This window comes from Neodiprion lecontei, chromosome 4, assembly GCF_021901455.1.
Source record: "Neodiprion lecontei isolate iyNeoLeco1 chromosome 4, iyNeoLeco1.1, whole genome shotgun sequence".
Classification (NCBI taxonomy): domain Eukaryota; kingdom Metazoa; phylum Arthropoda; class Insecta; order Hymenoptera; family Diprionidae; genus Neodiprion; species Neodiprion lecontei.
In genome coordinates, this window is record NC_060263.1 from 16350966 (window position 1) to 16366793 (window position 15828).

The 15828-nt window shown below is 38.9% G+C and overlaps 3 protein-coding genes across 4 annotated transcripts; 2 read left to right on the forward strand and 1 right to left on the reverse strand.

Moving 5' to 3' along the window:
- Positions 1-956: 956 nt before the first annotated feature.
- On the forward strand, positions 957-8657 carry LOC107220689. The gene is made up of 5 exons (XM_015659372.2): positions 957-1391; positions 4479-4763; positions 5730-6050; positions 6790-7035; positions 7124-8657. The coding sequence occupies exons 1-5, from the start codon at positions 1004-1006 to the stop codon at positions 7378-7380; spliced, it is 1497 nt and encodes a 498-aa protein (XP_015514858.1). The 5' UTR covers positions 957-1003; the 3' UTR covers positions 7381-8657.
- On the reverse strand, positions 8267-13058 carry LOC107220685 (protein tumorous imaginal discs, mitochondrial). Of its 2 annotated transcripts, XM_015659368.2 has the most exons (6): positions 12673-13058; positions 11954-12426; positions 11534-11797; positions 11007-11451; positions 10077-10207; positions 9821-9962 (listed from the first exon to the last, which is right to left on the reverse strand). In XM_015659368.2, the coding sequence occupies exons 1-5, from the start codon at positions 12848-12850 to the stop codon at positions 10092-10094; spliced, it is 1476 nt and encodes a 491-aa protein (XP_015514854.1). In that variant the 5' UTR covers positions 12851-13058; the 3' UTR covers positions 9821-9962; positions 10077-10091. The 2 variants fall into 2 exon arrangements, with proteins under 2 accessions (XP_015514853.1, XP_015514854.1); XM_015659367.2 differs by lacking the exon at positions 10077-10207 and having other exon boundaries at positions 8267-9962.
- Positions 13059-13132: 74 nt separating this feature from the next.
- LOC107220674 (ubiquitin-fold modifier 1) lies at positions 13133-15422 on the forward strand. The gene is made up of 4 exons (XM_015659350.2): positions 13133-13277; positions 13472-13528; positions 14984-15114; positions 15192-15422. The coding sequence occupies exons 1-4, from the start codon at positions 13273-13275 to the stop codon at positions 15263-15265; spliced, it is 267 nt and encodes an 88-aa protein (XP_015514836.1). The 5' UTR covers positions 13133-13272; the 3' UTR covers positions 15266-15422.
- The last annotated feature ends 406 nt before the right edge of the window (positions 15423-15828 follow it).

A 15828-nucleotide genomic window follows, 5' to 3' on the forward strand; every position in this document is an offset into this window, starting at 1 on the left:
CGCGTATATCATTAGTGAATTCATTGCAACGGGCAAGTTTCAAACGCTAGCGAACCAAAACCAATATGGCTGCCGCTGACGCGTACGCTTGAAGTTTGATTTCATCTCTACGATTATTTGCATGATTCAAAAATCGTCGAACTTCATTTCACGCCAAACACGTAAATGGCAAGAATAGTTTAGTAATGACAGTCACCAGCGATCGAGTCTTAAAAAGGTAGAATTTATCATGCAAAAAATTCACCCGTGTATTTGCGTACTTCAAGTCTCAATTTTCTTAAAATATCTATATTCAACGGTATTAACGGACGGTATACCTGCACACACTCGCTTCGCCACATTATAACATTAAAATCTTATTATAAGTCAGTTTAGTTTAGTAATAACAATAACTAACCAGACACACGCATAGGTTTACACACAATGTGGGTGGCCTGCTGCAGAATATCAGCTGTGTAAACAACAAGTTGCGCATACCGTGTTGATACACATATATATCAGAAAAATTCCCGAAAATGTATATATATATATATGCAATGTTTAGATATATATTTTAAGCTTATTAACATTATATATATATATATAATGTTTAGATTTTAAGTCCGATTTTCGTGACGCAGGCTTGATAACAAAACGGTCTCAGGTGAAAAGTCTGTTCCCGCATTAAGTAAAAATTTCAATACACCACAGTATAACACTGCAGCAGAATCCTAGTATGAATTTTTCGAATAACGAACTAACCGACGTATAAATTTTACCATTCGTACCGAAACGTTGAATAATAATTGAAAAAGTACTTCATACAACACTCATGCATACAATATTGTATTACACCCGTAAAGAGAGAAAATTTGAAGTCGTAATTCAAAGGGGGCAAATGAACGGAACGACCTTTCATACTACGATACCAACGAATTGTACAATCTAACAAAATTCTACAGGTAGATTGACCCAGGCAGGGGTGGGGGACCCGGGCTGATCGTTAAGCGGCGAACACGACGGCATGGAGGTGCCAAGGTTCCCCCGACCAGCACCGAATCTCGCAAGTAAAGTGACCGAGGAGCTCGACGTGACATCGGTGCTAGCGGCAGTGTCTCCCGAGACTCCGGCGTCGCGACGCCGACATGCAATCGTCCGCGGAGGAGTGCGTCTCCCACGTGGTGGTGCAGGTGAAGTTGCAGGTGGAGAAGCAGCGGAACGCAGAGGCGGCGGAAAACGCGGAGGCGCTTACTTCCGGGGATCTAGGTGTTTCGTCAAAAATCTGGTCCATCCGCGCGACAAGCGCTCGTCACGTTTCCCATCCAGGCAACGGGTCACAGAATTTCGCCTAAAGATGACGGAGCGTCGCGATGAAAATCACGACTCCGACGACGACGTCGTTTGTGCCGTCGGTATGCCTTGTAAAATATACTTGACATGTTATTCTGTACATCTGTATATTGTACGACGTTGCGCTCAACGGTATTAACACGCATTATTATTATTATACATCTACGTAATATCTGCAGGCTAGAAAATCCGTTAAGCAAACACTGTGGTGTACATACTATACTACACTGTATAATAACACACACGCGTGAACATTCCATTATTTAAAAAACTATTATACGGTACGTGCATCAAACACAGTTCTAAAAAAATTAAAAAAATAAAATAAAAAAAAAAAAAAAAACAAACAGTGCGATTCACCTCGGGTGAGAATTGTTAACGTTTTTACCCGTGAATTATAATAATATAGCAAACAGCTCCGATTCAAAAAGTTGCGTACATACCAATGTACATATATATGTATATGTACGTCTATATGAAACAAGGAAAAAGTAATAATAATAACAACAACAACAACAACAACAACAATAACAACAACAACACAGACGATAAAAACATTGATTTTATCGATTCCAATGCGCATATTACATGTATGTACGTTATACATGGTACGTGTGCCTCAGAAAGAGATCATAAGCGATGGATCGCGAAATGTGAACTGTACGCAAGCGAGCTTTCATAATACACCCTGTCGTACTGCTGCATAAACATAACGTACATCCTCCAATGAATTATCGAGAAATTCAATGTTCGCATACATAGTTCAATTCTAGATTCTCATACATATATCCATGTAAGTATAACCAATCGATTTCGGTACATATTATAGGCACGCGCTGTGTTATCAACGTGTCACGCAAAAATATATGATCGCGTGCAAGGGTCGCATTTTATACGTCATTTATACTTATACAGTATACACATTACACATATACTCGTGTAACGTACATACATAAGTTATTGGACATGGATGAGTACAAAAATGACCTTTGCCCCGAATTAGATCGCAGACACCGACATCGGTCAAATATTATCCTACAATGTATATACCGGACAATTATAACTTATCCATCCGTGACCTTACCGTCTATACAATTTCTTTCGTTATAAAGTTCTGCGCGCGTGGTTTCAATAATTATAATAATTGTTGCTAAAATTTTTTCGCGGTTTCGCTAAATAAACTGATTAATTAATAATAGTAATAATAATATTCGCTGTGATTATTGTCCGATTAACATCGATGTGATATTATTGGGTGAAGGTCGGGGCTTGTTGTGGGTGACCTCCGCGGTTACACGTCTGACGCACGTGGTCCTGTCTGTGCAGTTTTTAAGAAAATTTATACGTATATCAACGTGTAAGCATATGCGTGTATCCGGTTTTACAGTTTCCGGAGTTACGTTCGTTCCGGTGAAATTTAATAACACCTACAATGTATTTACATACCCAAAAGCTACGTGCATATACGCGTATTATAATATGCAAGTACAATTACTTGGCAGTTATATTATTACATGCTTGTCGACAAGTCTTTTTTCTCCAACGCCGCTTTCATTAGCATTATCAATTCCCGTATTGTATGTATTATTAGCGGTGTAGCGTTACATGAAAGAGGTGTAATTATTGCGAATAAAGGAGACGTATTTAGGATATATTATACCTATGCACACACACACACACACACACACACACACACACATGTATATAGATTCATATATAATTCGCATACTATAAACGTCGAGACAAAGAGAACAACACCGCGATATTATATACATAATGCGTGTGTAAGTGAAAAATTTTCAATCGTCCCACATCCTGTATTTTATCATACATCCGCATGGCTTCTTGCGGGTGATATAAATACAAATAATATCCATTAGTGCAGATAGTTTTCCGATTTGATCGAACGTATGTATAATAATAAAGATCGACACCTTCAAATAAATTACATCCGGTGTCTCGCTGTGCGATGATAACGAATTCCGCTGCAAGTCAATTTATCTACCTACCACTGTTGCGAAAACTCCTTGTATTAATTAAGAACGAAAGCTCTGCTCCCGGCGTGGCATTAACCGGCCTGAAAATCAATAACGATATTAATGTATCATCGCAGAAATTCTCCCACTGACGTACGATACGTACGTGTACATGTGTATACGTACAATATTTGCGTGGATAATGCGTTATAAGCGTATAGGTATAATATAGAGACACGATTGTCGGAACCGCGGCGCTTTTGAACACTGTACAGTTATTAAACATACATACATTACAATGCGTATGTAGACGTTACATACCGGGAATAACGTTAAAATAGACTACCGAGGCTCGTGCGAATTGCGATGATTCCGAATGAATCACTATTAAAGAAGTTCAGGTTGCGTGTGAATGTTTTCCCGGAATCAATTCCGATCACTCGCTTCACGGTTCCCGCGAGTTTCCGGAAGTTTTTCACGTTCCCGGTGAAACGTATAGTAAAAATGTTAATCCGCGAAAAGTGAGTAAGAATCATACTCTGTATAACGTTTCTAGTGGGCAGGAGGCGCGTTTTCGACTCATTTTTTTATAAGAACTGGGAATAGACTCTGACTTCTTATACGTGTAGTAGTGCGTATTAGCTGCGGATACTGCGGACTTCATAGAGAGCGATCGACTCGAATTTTCCCGCAGTAGCGACAACCGTCTCGATTCGCAAACCGTGTCGCGATTCGCGCCTTCTCCCAACGTCAGACACGTTATACGGAGCATAAGAGCCTGTAGCCAGCCACCGGTGTAATTGCGTCCATTACTGTGTTACGGTATAAGCGATACTCAGCGGTGGCATTGTACCCTGGCACAAACGCGCACAGACTCGGTGTACTTTTACACTGGTATAATTTAACGTGTAATCGTGTGAGGTAGGAGAACGTCTGCGTGTGTGCCGCGTATTTATTATTTCCGTCAATTGTAGGTAAAAGAAGAGAACGGTTAGTTGTTTTCGTTCGGATCATCCAGTTTAAATGTGTGTAATGCTCTGTTTCCTGCACTTAAACGCGCGGCGTTTTGCCGTAAGACTTTTAGAGAATTCTAAATTTCTGTACACCGCGATAATTTATACACCTGATGATTTTAACACCGGCGTAATCACGATACGATTTATTCTGTTCAAGGCCCACACCGACCTCCAATGGGTGTAAGTAATTCACCGAAGATAGATCGCAGCGTGCAGAACGGCGATGCGGAAGCCCGTCATCAAGAGCATCAGGAATTGCCACTAGCTGCGTTGAGATCGACGGGGGTTCAAACATGCCCGACAATTCCGTACCGCCTGCGGATGTTTCCTTCCCTTCAAGACCCGCCTGTACTCGTACGGGATTCGTCCGAGAATCCAAAAAAATCATCGAAAATATGCAAGCATTTGAGACTTCTCGGGCGGCTGACCCTCTGCCAATTCGGTAAGAAACAAGATCCGCTTATCGAATCATATCGCGTTTGTTAAGTCACACAAACGAGAGAAATAAGAATACGATAGCTATTGTACAGTACAAATTTTTTGTACAACTATACACAGACCGTTAGTATTTGGAGTTGATTAATTATGCTTGGATAATTTATTCAAATGAAATCGATTTGTTTATTCTTATTTTTTTTTTTTCATTGGTAACAGCTGTATCTCGACAGTTGATAACCCTTGAACTTCTCTCACGCAATTTATCTATATTATATACCCGTATATAAATGAACAATAAAAACTTTTATATAGATTCCCTAATCATGGAATAATGTTCAAGAAGTTTATAACTCGACTGTACTGACCCTGTTTGATATGAATTTCGATATATGCCATCCAGTAATAACGATACTGAATTGGGAAAATGGGATTTAGAATAATCTATAATACAGTACCGTTTCAATTCCAATGTGGCAAAGATTCGAACCAGTTTATATTCTTTGAAGTTGCAAATGTTTGACTTTATCCAATTCAAATTGATATGGATAGAAATCGTCGTGTGTTAGATTCCGGGTCACACAATGTATAATTTAAACGAATAACGACTATTCATTGGAATAACAACTGTTTCAAAGCAACGTTGTACGCGAATTCGTAATTCCGGCAAATTAAAATTCAACGATACAGCGTTCCCAATCGGTTTCAATTTACTATAAGATATTTAACGACTTCAAAATCAATCTACACACATATCGCGTTACATTAACATATTTGAGAACGCCAAAATTCTGTACAAAAAAAGTGAAAATAAATTAAAAATGGTCGAATAGTCTACCTGCCCGCCTGTGTGTTGGAAAATGTTCGACGAACGCAAAAAAAGGAAATAGAGTCATTACCATATTTACTTTTCAACCCGGAAACAACATTCGGCGCATGCCTATATAATAACGAACGTGAACTCGTCTTTCAGGTTTAGCATGGCTTTTGAGCCTTTGGGCGATCGCAGGAGCGGCCGCATTTTACAGCACCGAGGGTCCTCGTGAACGGGAACAAGTTGCTGACTTGGCGACAAAGCAAAGGGACCTGGCGATCAGTTTAGCCACCGAACTGCGTCAAGTTAAAGCCGAGGAACCGATTTGGGTTAACACCATTCAACGCTACTTTCTCAAACACGAGAACCTTATCCTGGCCGCCGTGAACTCCGGATATGGGGAAAGCGGCGGCGGTGGCGGCCAGGTCTGGACGTTTCCCGGGTGTTTCCTCTTCGCCGTTTCCCTGCTGACCACCTTGGGTGAGTTTCGTTATTTTCCGAATTTCCCTTTCTGCCGTTTCCGCCGAGCGATAAGTCTCGATTTGACAGAGGGAACTGCAATCACCGCGCAACGATGCGATTAGGTGTTGGACTTTTTTTAAAGGAAATAACAATCGATATAACATATTTTACAATTAATTTAGAATAATTAAACAAGTCTACAACGTCGATTAGTTACTGGAAGAAATTTAATGATTTCAAAATTCGTTTCACTATAAAACAAGGGAAGTCCTGAAATTCTATATTATACGTGTCATGCATTACACGATGAGTCGAATCGAGATTTTAATTAGTTCGGAGGTGGTTATTTCGGGTATATATACAAGGCGTTCCGTGTAACATATCACAACGTTGAACCGTTGTATATTATAGAAGACCTTAGCGTGCCAACTAACGAACCGCTGCACCTTGATTCTTTCGATCTCGCAATCAGTCAGTGTATTATAAATAGAAACGGGAAATTTCGAGGACTCACCTCGCGTGCTTTAAGCTCGAGGAGGGAGGGATGCGAAACCTTATTGTCACAGTGACTAACCGCAGGGAGCTTCGTGGAATTTGAAAGTGAGCGTAATAATTCCGCCCGGAAATCCGGCGATGCGAGCAATTTTTTTTTCATCTTATTCTAAGCATGAATTGAGAGTTATTCGAAGGGTTCGAAGCAACAGCGAATACATTCACCTTCGTTAACGTGTTAATTATTTCCATCGAATTTTCGCAGGATTCGGCGCTCCGGTACCCCGAACAACGCCAGGACGAACAGTCGCGGTTTTATTCGCGGCGATTGGAATCCCGGCCCATTTTCTGCTCATTCTTAACACGGGGATTTTCCTAGCCGTACGTCTGCAGAGTTTCGCGGTGCGGCGAAAAGAACAGGGAGGAAATAGCGAAGACAAAGAGGCCGTCGTTCATTTGGAATACACAACTATTCCTCGTTGGGTGAAGATTGTTCCTTTCGCTTGCATAGGTGAATATAATGATGGTGCTTGAAAGACGCGAATGGTCAATCATTGTTCAGCTTAAAAATTATCAAATAATAAAACACTCTCTTCCAGGCGGATACTATCTAATCGGCATATTGTGCTTCGGTGTTGGAAGGCTGCGGCCGATGGCGGCGAGCTTGTTATTTCCCTTGGATTTTACCGCCGCTGGTGGCTTGGCAACCACTTCCGGTCCGGTCAGAATCGCTTATGCAATTTACCTCGAGGGTGCGGTTACAATTGCAGCTGTGGCTGTGGCCATACTCCAAGTATCGGCTACTCAGAGCCTTACAAATATCGGCTTGAAATACGGCCTCCTCACAAACACGTAGCAAATACACAATTTTAGGGTGTGCCTAATTTTCGATCAACTTTACTTCACGCTACTAATTGTAAGCGTATATGCATATTTCCTCAGCAGCAGCAGCAGGAGTCCTAATTAACTATAAGAAAAAGAAAAGAAAATAATGAGAATGTATTTACCTATTCCAAAACTAACGAATCTATAAAAAGTTGATCGCGTTTAGTCTGAGTTTTGTTGCGAAACCTGCAGATCACGTATTTATACTCCGATTCTAAGATAAAGTTTATTATTTTATAAATTCGGATTAGGGAAAGAGAAAGAGAGGGGGAATAGGGATGATGATGAGAATTCTGAGAAAGAAATGTACATGGATTCTTAAACTCCCGATTCAACTACACTTCTGGAAATTACAAGGTTTCTCGGCACAACTCGGCGGCGCATAGATTTATAAATAAAGGGTGTATGAGAATAAAGAACGAATGAATAGATGTCTGAAAGAATTCACGTTACCTATATTATATATATACGTGCATGTGCGGATGTAGTATTTAAGCGGTAGACATATATATATATATATTTTTTTTTTCTCTCTGAGCGTGTACAAGCGAGAAGATCCAGCCAAAAGTTGATCATTCCCTTTGATTAAGAGAGTTTGAAAACTATCTGTAGAAATTTACTTCGTCCAAAAGTTACCGAAGTTCAACAATTTACTATTATAATATCGTATTAAAGAAATGATGCATATCAGTTAAATTGATTTAGCGCGAGTTAGAGTTATTATAATAATATGCATAACTGTGCAATACTGATGATAACTGATAATGCTAATGAAGAAAGAAACAGAACAGCAACAAGAAGCCAATCCTCGGAAGAAATATTTCTATTTCATGTCGCAAGGACTTTTTTGTTATTTGTTTTCCTTTTAAGTTTCATTACCGCACATAAATTTTTCTACGCCATATAACATGTGTATGGTAGGTCGACCTAGATGTATAATAGATTAGTCGATGTTGTATCAATGATCGCTACTCCTCTCTTCCCCACACAAGTGTGATACATAGATATTTTATATTATAACATAATAAACTTACCTGAGTGCTTTTTATATAACTATTATTAAATATAATTGATATGCATACGTACGTGTATATTTCCGTACATATATCCTACCGTGAATGTTGATAGTATGCGAAACAGACGATAAAAAAACATAGAGAAAAAGAAATACCTATTGTACAATTATTATACGTTAATTACGTACTTTACATGCAAGAAATGAATAATAAAATTATTTATCACCGTTGACTGGCTGTTGTTTTTCATTTATTTATTTTTTCTCGTTGCGTACAGTAATGTTTGTTAAAGGCTTAGGAATCCAGCTAACTTGTTTTCGGTATGAAACAAAATGAGAACTGAATTCTATACGAATTATGTAACAGTGACTCCCAATCTCTCACATCGGCTGCATTGCCAGTCATTGTCACATAATTCGTACAGAATCGAGCTCATATTTTGTTTCAGGTCGAAAGCAAGTTAGCTGAAAGTTCATGGTATTAATGAACATTACTGTACCTCTAAATTGAAAATGTTGGGAAGGGTCAAAAATTAACTCAACCCAATATAAACAATTCGCAATTTGTGAGGTAACTTCATGAATTTATTATGTATCATTATCATTCGACTAGCGATGGATACGTCAATAAACTACCATTATTTCGTTTCTTTTATTCTTTTCAATTACTATACAATACGGTTTTTCTTTACACCGCAGTTATGAGATACTTCGAATTATTAATTGTTTCTTTGACAAGAATAAGCTGTATGATTAATTTAAAGATCTCGAGAATTCATTAATTATTTTTCCCTATTATGCGCGTTTGTCTGTGTATACGTGATCTATTACATGTTGATATACACGTGTGTAAAATTCAAAGCATTCGTAAACCGGAAGAATGCGTAGTATGATAAAAGGCAATGTTTTCAAATACCATTATTTCAAACTAATTGTGAGGGGAAAAGAATATTATAACGACGAAACTGTAATCAAGCAATTGTGGTTGACAAAAGTTCCTTTTTTTTGTCTTTGCCACTATTGTCACTGTGATTCGGTTGTTTGATCGTCATGCTTTCAACACCAACGATAAATAAATCTTCTCAAAATATTTCCCAGTTACAGAAGAAGAAGAAGCGATATCGTTATCAGAATATATACAAAGAAATGTAACAAATTTATTTTCTAACAACTACATTACCAGAACTTCAGAGAGAATACAATCCGCGGTGTTGTTTCTTTTCTTCTGTTTTCTTTTCTCTCTAGTTCTGCTTTTTCTAACAAACATTTTACGTTAGCTCACGGCAGTTTATGTCTTCTCGCTTGCACGTCGCTGTTGCAGTCCTCCTTGTCTTTGTCATTTGGAACGTTGTCCTCCTCGTATTTGGAATTAGTTTTGGTTTCTGCCTCTTCTGTTCGACTCGACCCCGTAACTTGAGGCTTATCTCCAGGTCCATCCGCTGCAGATGAAACTATTTTATCGTTGACCGGTCGATCACCTAATGCCATGCGGATGCTCTCCATTAAATCTAGGGGACCGGCGGTGCACTGCTTCGAACCTTCAACAATAATTGGTCATTTAATTTTAGAAATGAAACCGCAAAAGAGTTCGAAACCGTTCGTTTCTCGATGATAAGAATAACCGGAAAGAAAAATTGTTCCACTTTACTTACCTATGCCTATGATCTTTAACCGAATATAGCCTTCTTAATTTTGCCAAGAATCCCGTCACTTTCTTGATTTTGATACTGTTCTTTCGCTTGAGTTTTCGCCTCGGAACCTGCCATGCTCTCGCGCGAATTTCCTAAAAGAATATCAAGCGTACTTTATACCTTTGAGGATTATCATTTTTTTTCTTCTCTAATTTTACCAATTGATCCAAAAAAATTTTTTTTTTTCATAACACAATCGATAAAGTACCAAAACAAGATACGATACTGTTATAGTTAATATTTTGGTACAGCTTAATTAATTATGAATTATATTTTTGTTTTTTTATTCACTCATTTTTATCAAGCACATGGTGTGTATATAAGAAAATATCAATGCAACATTTTAACTTAGTAAACCAAAACCAATGAAATGATCAAGCGACGATTTTAACGACTATTTATTTTTTATTTCTCTTCTCTTTTCAATGCAGACAGGTACACGAGGAAAAACTCAAGCGAGACTTAATTACAGTGTATAGTCCAATAAAACATATATATTTATATACGGCAACTACAATCACATTGACAAATAGTAATGAGACATTGAGATTGCGTTCTGGTAGTCTGAATTTGCTTTGTCATTGTGAATCTTCGTATACATTACACAATCTCAATCCAATGTCTGTTCAAGCTCGAGAATCATTTCACCGAATTCTATAGAGGAAGCCAATTTTTGATCGTTAAGAAATTCAAGACTTGTTACGACACAATCATTCCAAGCATTGTAATTTTTTTCGATGGCCTCAAGTTAGACGCCAGATCAGTCTTGATATATTCCGACTTTTTGGGAACTAATCGATATATAATCATGCATTATGGTTTGAAAAACAAACATTGTAGTCAGTTCGTACAATCATGAGCCGGATTAGGTACTGTCTTGTTTTTTCTTACCATCCTTTTTGAACGTGATTCCGTGTATGGTACCAGGTGTACCAGCTTCCAACTCTGCGTAAGCCTGAAGCAGCGCCTTCTGTTTCTGATTCAGATTCGACGGAACGGATATTTTTATTTCAATATAGTGATCGCCGTATCCCATACTGTTAACTTTCTTTAAACCTTTCCCGGTTAGGCGTATTCTTGTGTGCGAAGAAGTACCGGGGCGTATTTGTATCGTCTGATCCTCATATACACCTTCAACTCTTATTGTACCACCAAGAACTGCCTGAGCCAATGATATTTCGGCACTTGTATGGACGTCTGGACCCTCGCGACGGAAATACTTTGACTTCTCAACCCGGAATGTTATAAAGACTTCTTTGTTGCCCACCGCCATTCTCACTGTTTGACCATCTTCAACGCCAGCTGGAACGGGGACTGTCACTTTTTTACGTTGCACCTGAAAAAGTTTCATCAGCGAGGAGTGTCAGCATCATTCTCTATTCTCATTGTTCAAAGTTGCAGAGAAAAATTGAACTTACCGTTTGACCTTTCCCTTCGCATTCACCGCACGGATACTTGATATACATTCTGGATCCCTGGCAGAAGCGACAAGTCGATCTCATCACGAATGGACCAGTACTTATTGTCTCCATACCAGTTCCATTGCAGTGTTGACAGCGTACCGCCTTTGTACCTAGCTCGCAACGACTTCCGGAACATTTCGGACATGTGTCCACAACGTTTATGTTTACATCTTTGTTAACACCACGAGCGGCTTGGGAAAATGTCAAGTTCATGATGACCTAGGAAACGTATAAGCAAAGCATAGGTATAAGTTTTGTCAGTTAAATATTGAAAGGTTACACATGAGGAACGTGAGTAGAGTGAATACTATAGAATGCAAATTAAATTACTTCATTTGCAAAAAAAATACCAATTTGTAACAAGTGATTTTCTACCTCTTGCGATGCTCCAAAGCCGAAGTTACTCTCAGCAAAGTCCTCATACTCGGTGAATCCTCCGGTCTGAAACCCAGCCTCGCCAAATATTTTTCTGAATAATTCTTCGGGATTGACGGTCGATCTGAATTGCCAATTTTGGCCAAAGTCCTGAGCTCCTTGGCGCTGTCCACCACCACCCATGCCCATCTGTTCGGAAGTGGCACCCCAGGTATCGAACTCCTTTCTTTTACCCTCATCACTGAGCACTTCATAGGCTTCGGATACCTCCTGAAATTTTTTTCCAGCATTGGGATCCCCCTTGTTTGTATCGGGATGATACTTTTTGGCAAGCTCATAGTACGCCTTTTTGATATCCTTTTGAGAGGCGTTTTTCGGCACGCCTAGTATCTCGTAGTAATTACGCCTTGCCAAAAGCTTGTAGGTGGTGTGAAAACCGCGGCGCGGAAGCGGCGCCGATTTCGCTTGTATATCTGCAAAAGGAACGTTTGATTAAAAATGAGATAGTCACAAGTGCTGGAAATTATTTAAGGTTATGAACGACGGTCGTCTAAAAGAGGGTGAAACAGGTCGTGAGATCGGCAGACGAAGGTGAAACCCTTTTGCTCGGTTAAACAACTTTGCGGCAAGCAGTCAGGCGAATTTAGAACGAGACGATGTCGCGAACATGAAGAGGGCATGATGTAATCTAGAAATGTCTACGGTATGCGGTGCGTTACGTTTTTCGTATTTCCGATGACTCCACAACTCGACACCAAGCGCCGAGCCCGAGAAAAGACGCCGACAGGTGTTGCATTGTTGTAAGGTGACCGATGCTAGATTATTCAACTTATTACAACCGATTAAAGAGATACTTTTTGGCCGAAGAATTACCGCAAGACCCTTAGTCGTGGCCATCTTTGATATGAAGGGACATGCGGGCGACTGTCACGTGACCACTGAAATACAAGAATACTACCCTTGGACCGATCGAATGTTCCACAAATTCTTCATTCAACGTCTACAAATTGCAATACCCGATAGCCGTGATATTTCTTCTCCCGTTTAAGCAGAATTTATTGTGTATTCACTGTTATTACGTACTTTTGCACCAAAGACACGTGTTTTTGGCTGATTAAAATCAATAAAGTTGGCGATCTTCAGACTGATTTTCGTCGAGCTATATATCGATATCTCGATCTCTCGCAATCGGATGTAATAATTCAGCCAACTTCGGGTCACACACAATTGTGTCGCTTCTATTTCCTTTGAGGTTATTCCCATACATAGGAAATTAATTTCTTCAATTCTAGTTGGCGTAATAAAGGGCGTCCTTAACCATGGCGTGAGTATATTTTATGTTGTTGTCATAAAATCGCACGACTCTTATTGCTAAATTTCGTTTGATTCGACTTAGACAATTCTAATAATTGACAAAGCTGGTCACACGCGCTGACAAACATCTGTTTCAGGAAATGAAATGACAGATCATAATGAAAGATTGAATTGAATGTAATTTGAAATTACGAATGATTTCAGATCAAAAGTAACGTTCAAGATTACTCTCACGTCTGATCCAAAGCTACCTTTCAAAGTGTAAGTATAAAATGTAATTTGTAAACAAAGCAGAGACTGGAGAATTATATCTATATTCATTACAGACACCCTATTCAGACTGTTAATTTTGAGAAAAAAAATCTGTTTTTATTTCGTTTTGTTGAACAGATGATGCGGAGGCATTTACTCTCCAAAGAGCGACGGAATTTGGCCTATGAATACAGAAATAAAGTTTTTCCTACTAACGATGAGCTGCCAAAATAACGTGTCAGAGACTCAGTTTATACAGATATTGAAAGCGATCGATAGGTACTTGACCATAATAGAAAGCCGGAGTCTTGCGGCGCAGGCTAATATCGAAAGCGTGTCACAAATATTTAGCTATGCACTGTTCGTAGAGGCCACGATAGTCGAAGCAGAGAAAGAAAACAAGCTAGACATGTTTGAGAACCATTTGAGGGACTGGTGGAAGAGCGAAAATCGCAATTACTTTTACCCGTGTTCAATTCTAAAAAAAGCCTGTGACAAACTCCTTGAAGTTTACATGAAAAGCACTGTTGTTTCAACGGCTGTAGTCGATCAGTTGATAAATCTGTACATACAGTCATGCGGAAAGCCCAGACTCGCTCAATTTATTGAACAATTATTAATCCAGTCAGTTTCCAACAATGCTGTGATAGATTTGTTACAGGAATTGGGTATAGATATTTCGAATTTCGACGATGACGCTATGATTCAATCGTGGGAGGATGTAACAGGTCAGGGTAAACAGACAGAGGTCTCAGAATGCGTCGAGAGAATGTTGAAAGATGGTTTCATGCCTAAGCTCGTTAGGATTTTTTTGGAACTAACTGAGACAAACAGTGTCAAAAAGATACTCAGGAATTGTTTTGTGTCGAAATTAAACGCGTACGATGTAGAATTCACTCTGAGTTTTTTAGATCTCGAAGAGGAACTATTTTACAAAATCCTCATTGAAGACTTGGGTTTTCGAACCAGCTTCGTAGATACTATATTTTATTTTGGTAGAAATATGACGCACGATGGCGAATCTTGGGTGTCTAAAAATCTGTTTAAACACAACGACCTTGTGAGTTTTATGAAAATTTTTCTAAGTGGTCCTTCTACAATTCGTCGATACGTCAATAAGACGCTAAACTTTGCTAAAAATGATCCAATGCCCAACGTTTGGCAGGATATACAACCATGACGATTGATCGACCTTACAACAGTAAACTAGGTATCAGCTGGTTGAATACTGTATAGTTATATTACGTGTAAAATGCTGTGTGTTTAACATGTGTACAAATCATTTTTTCAAAGATACTATTAAACTTTTTTTACGTAATACCTTAACTTTCGAACATTCATTTCTCATCTCTTGACAATCATTCCCAATTGCATTAAATCATGTTGCGAGATAAACCCAAATTATTTAAAGCGCACCTTTGATTGACTGTAGAGAAAAACAAAAAAATCCTTGCTTTTTTACAGACTCAGCGTTCCAGACAACACACCGTTTACCGCAGTACTTAAATTTGCTGCTGAAGAATTCAAGGTAGCGCCGGCTACGTCAGCAATCATCACTGACGACGGTGTAGGAATCAATCCGCAACAGACAGCGGGTAAAACTTAGTTCTAAAAAATTTTTTACACTTTTTTTTTCACTCACACGCGTAGTGATGATTAATGATTTTTTTAGGCAACGTCTTTTTGAAACACGGCTCCGAACTGAGGCTCATACCACGAGACAGAGTGGGCAACCAGTGCAGTTGATTCCGATAATCTACACATTTTTCCGTTTTCTTTTTCTTTTTTTTTGAATTTTTGAAGAAAGAAAAAACTAAATGATAATATATTATTGATTTGTAAATATTGAAAGTTGAAATTGATTTTCAATAAAAATGATAATGACAATATCAATGCTTCCCTACATACTGCATTATTGATTTTTTTTATTCAATTTTATTACCCCACACTCTTTGCATCCAGATAGGTATGTAGATACAATATAGCAGGAGACGAAAATACCTTGGGGGGAAAAAGGATGTTGACTTACTTGACAAGGTGAAATAAACTCTCATGATTGCACATTTCAAAATTTCACCCTGAGACGCTCACTGGAAATCGCAACAAATCGATGGATTGAAGGGATCCCCGAACATGGGTGCTACTTTGTAACGTGGGACCTGAAGGCATTCGGTAGAAATGTTTTATAGATGAAATACATTTAAAGATACAAGGTCGATACAAAGGTACATCACTACACGACAAATTACAGTATACACGACGGATGCCATTCGCAGCACAGAATACCAAAGGAAAGTTTTAGTACAAAG

Bases quoted from the DNA above. Each gene is read 5' to 3' on its own strand.
- LOC107220674 (XM_015659350.2), top strand. The intron at 13,529-14,983 runs GTAAGTATAAAA...GCTTTTTTACAG, and splicing joins CCAAAGCTACCTTTCAAAGT to ACTCAGCGTTCCAGACAACA. The intron at 15,115-15,191 runs GTAAAACTTAGT...TGATTTTTTTAG, and splicing joins CAATCCGCAACAGACAGCGG to GCAACGTCTTTTTGAAACAC.
- LOC107220685 (XM_015659367.2), bottom strand. From the start codon at position 12,850: ATGGCCACGACTAAGGGTCTTGCGGTAATTCTTCGGCCAAAAAGTATC. The intron at 12,427-12,672 runs GTAACGCACCGC...TTCCTTTTGCAG, and splicing joins TCATCGGAAATACGAAAAAC to ATATACAAGCGAAATCGGCG. The intron at 11,798-11,953 runs GTAGAAAATCAC...TACGTTTCCTAG, and splicing joins GCTTTGGAGCATCGCAAGAG to GTCATCATGAACTTGACATT.
- LOC107220689 (XM_015659372.2), top strand. From the start codon at position 1,004: ATGGAGGTGCCAAGGTTCCCCCGACCAGCACCGAATCTCGCAAGTAAA. The intron at 4,764-5,729 runs GTAAGAAACAAG...CTCGTCTTTCAG, and splicing joins GCTGACCCTCTGCCAATTCG to GTTTAGCATGGCTTTTGAGC. The intron at 7,036-7,123 runs GTGAATATAATG...ACTCTCTTCCAG, and splicing joins TGTTCCTTTCGCTTGCATAG to GCGGATACTATCTAATCGGC.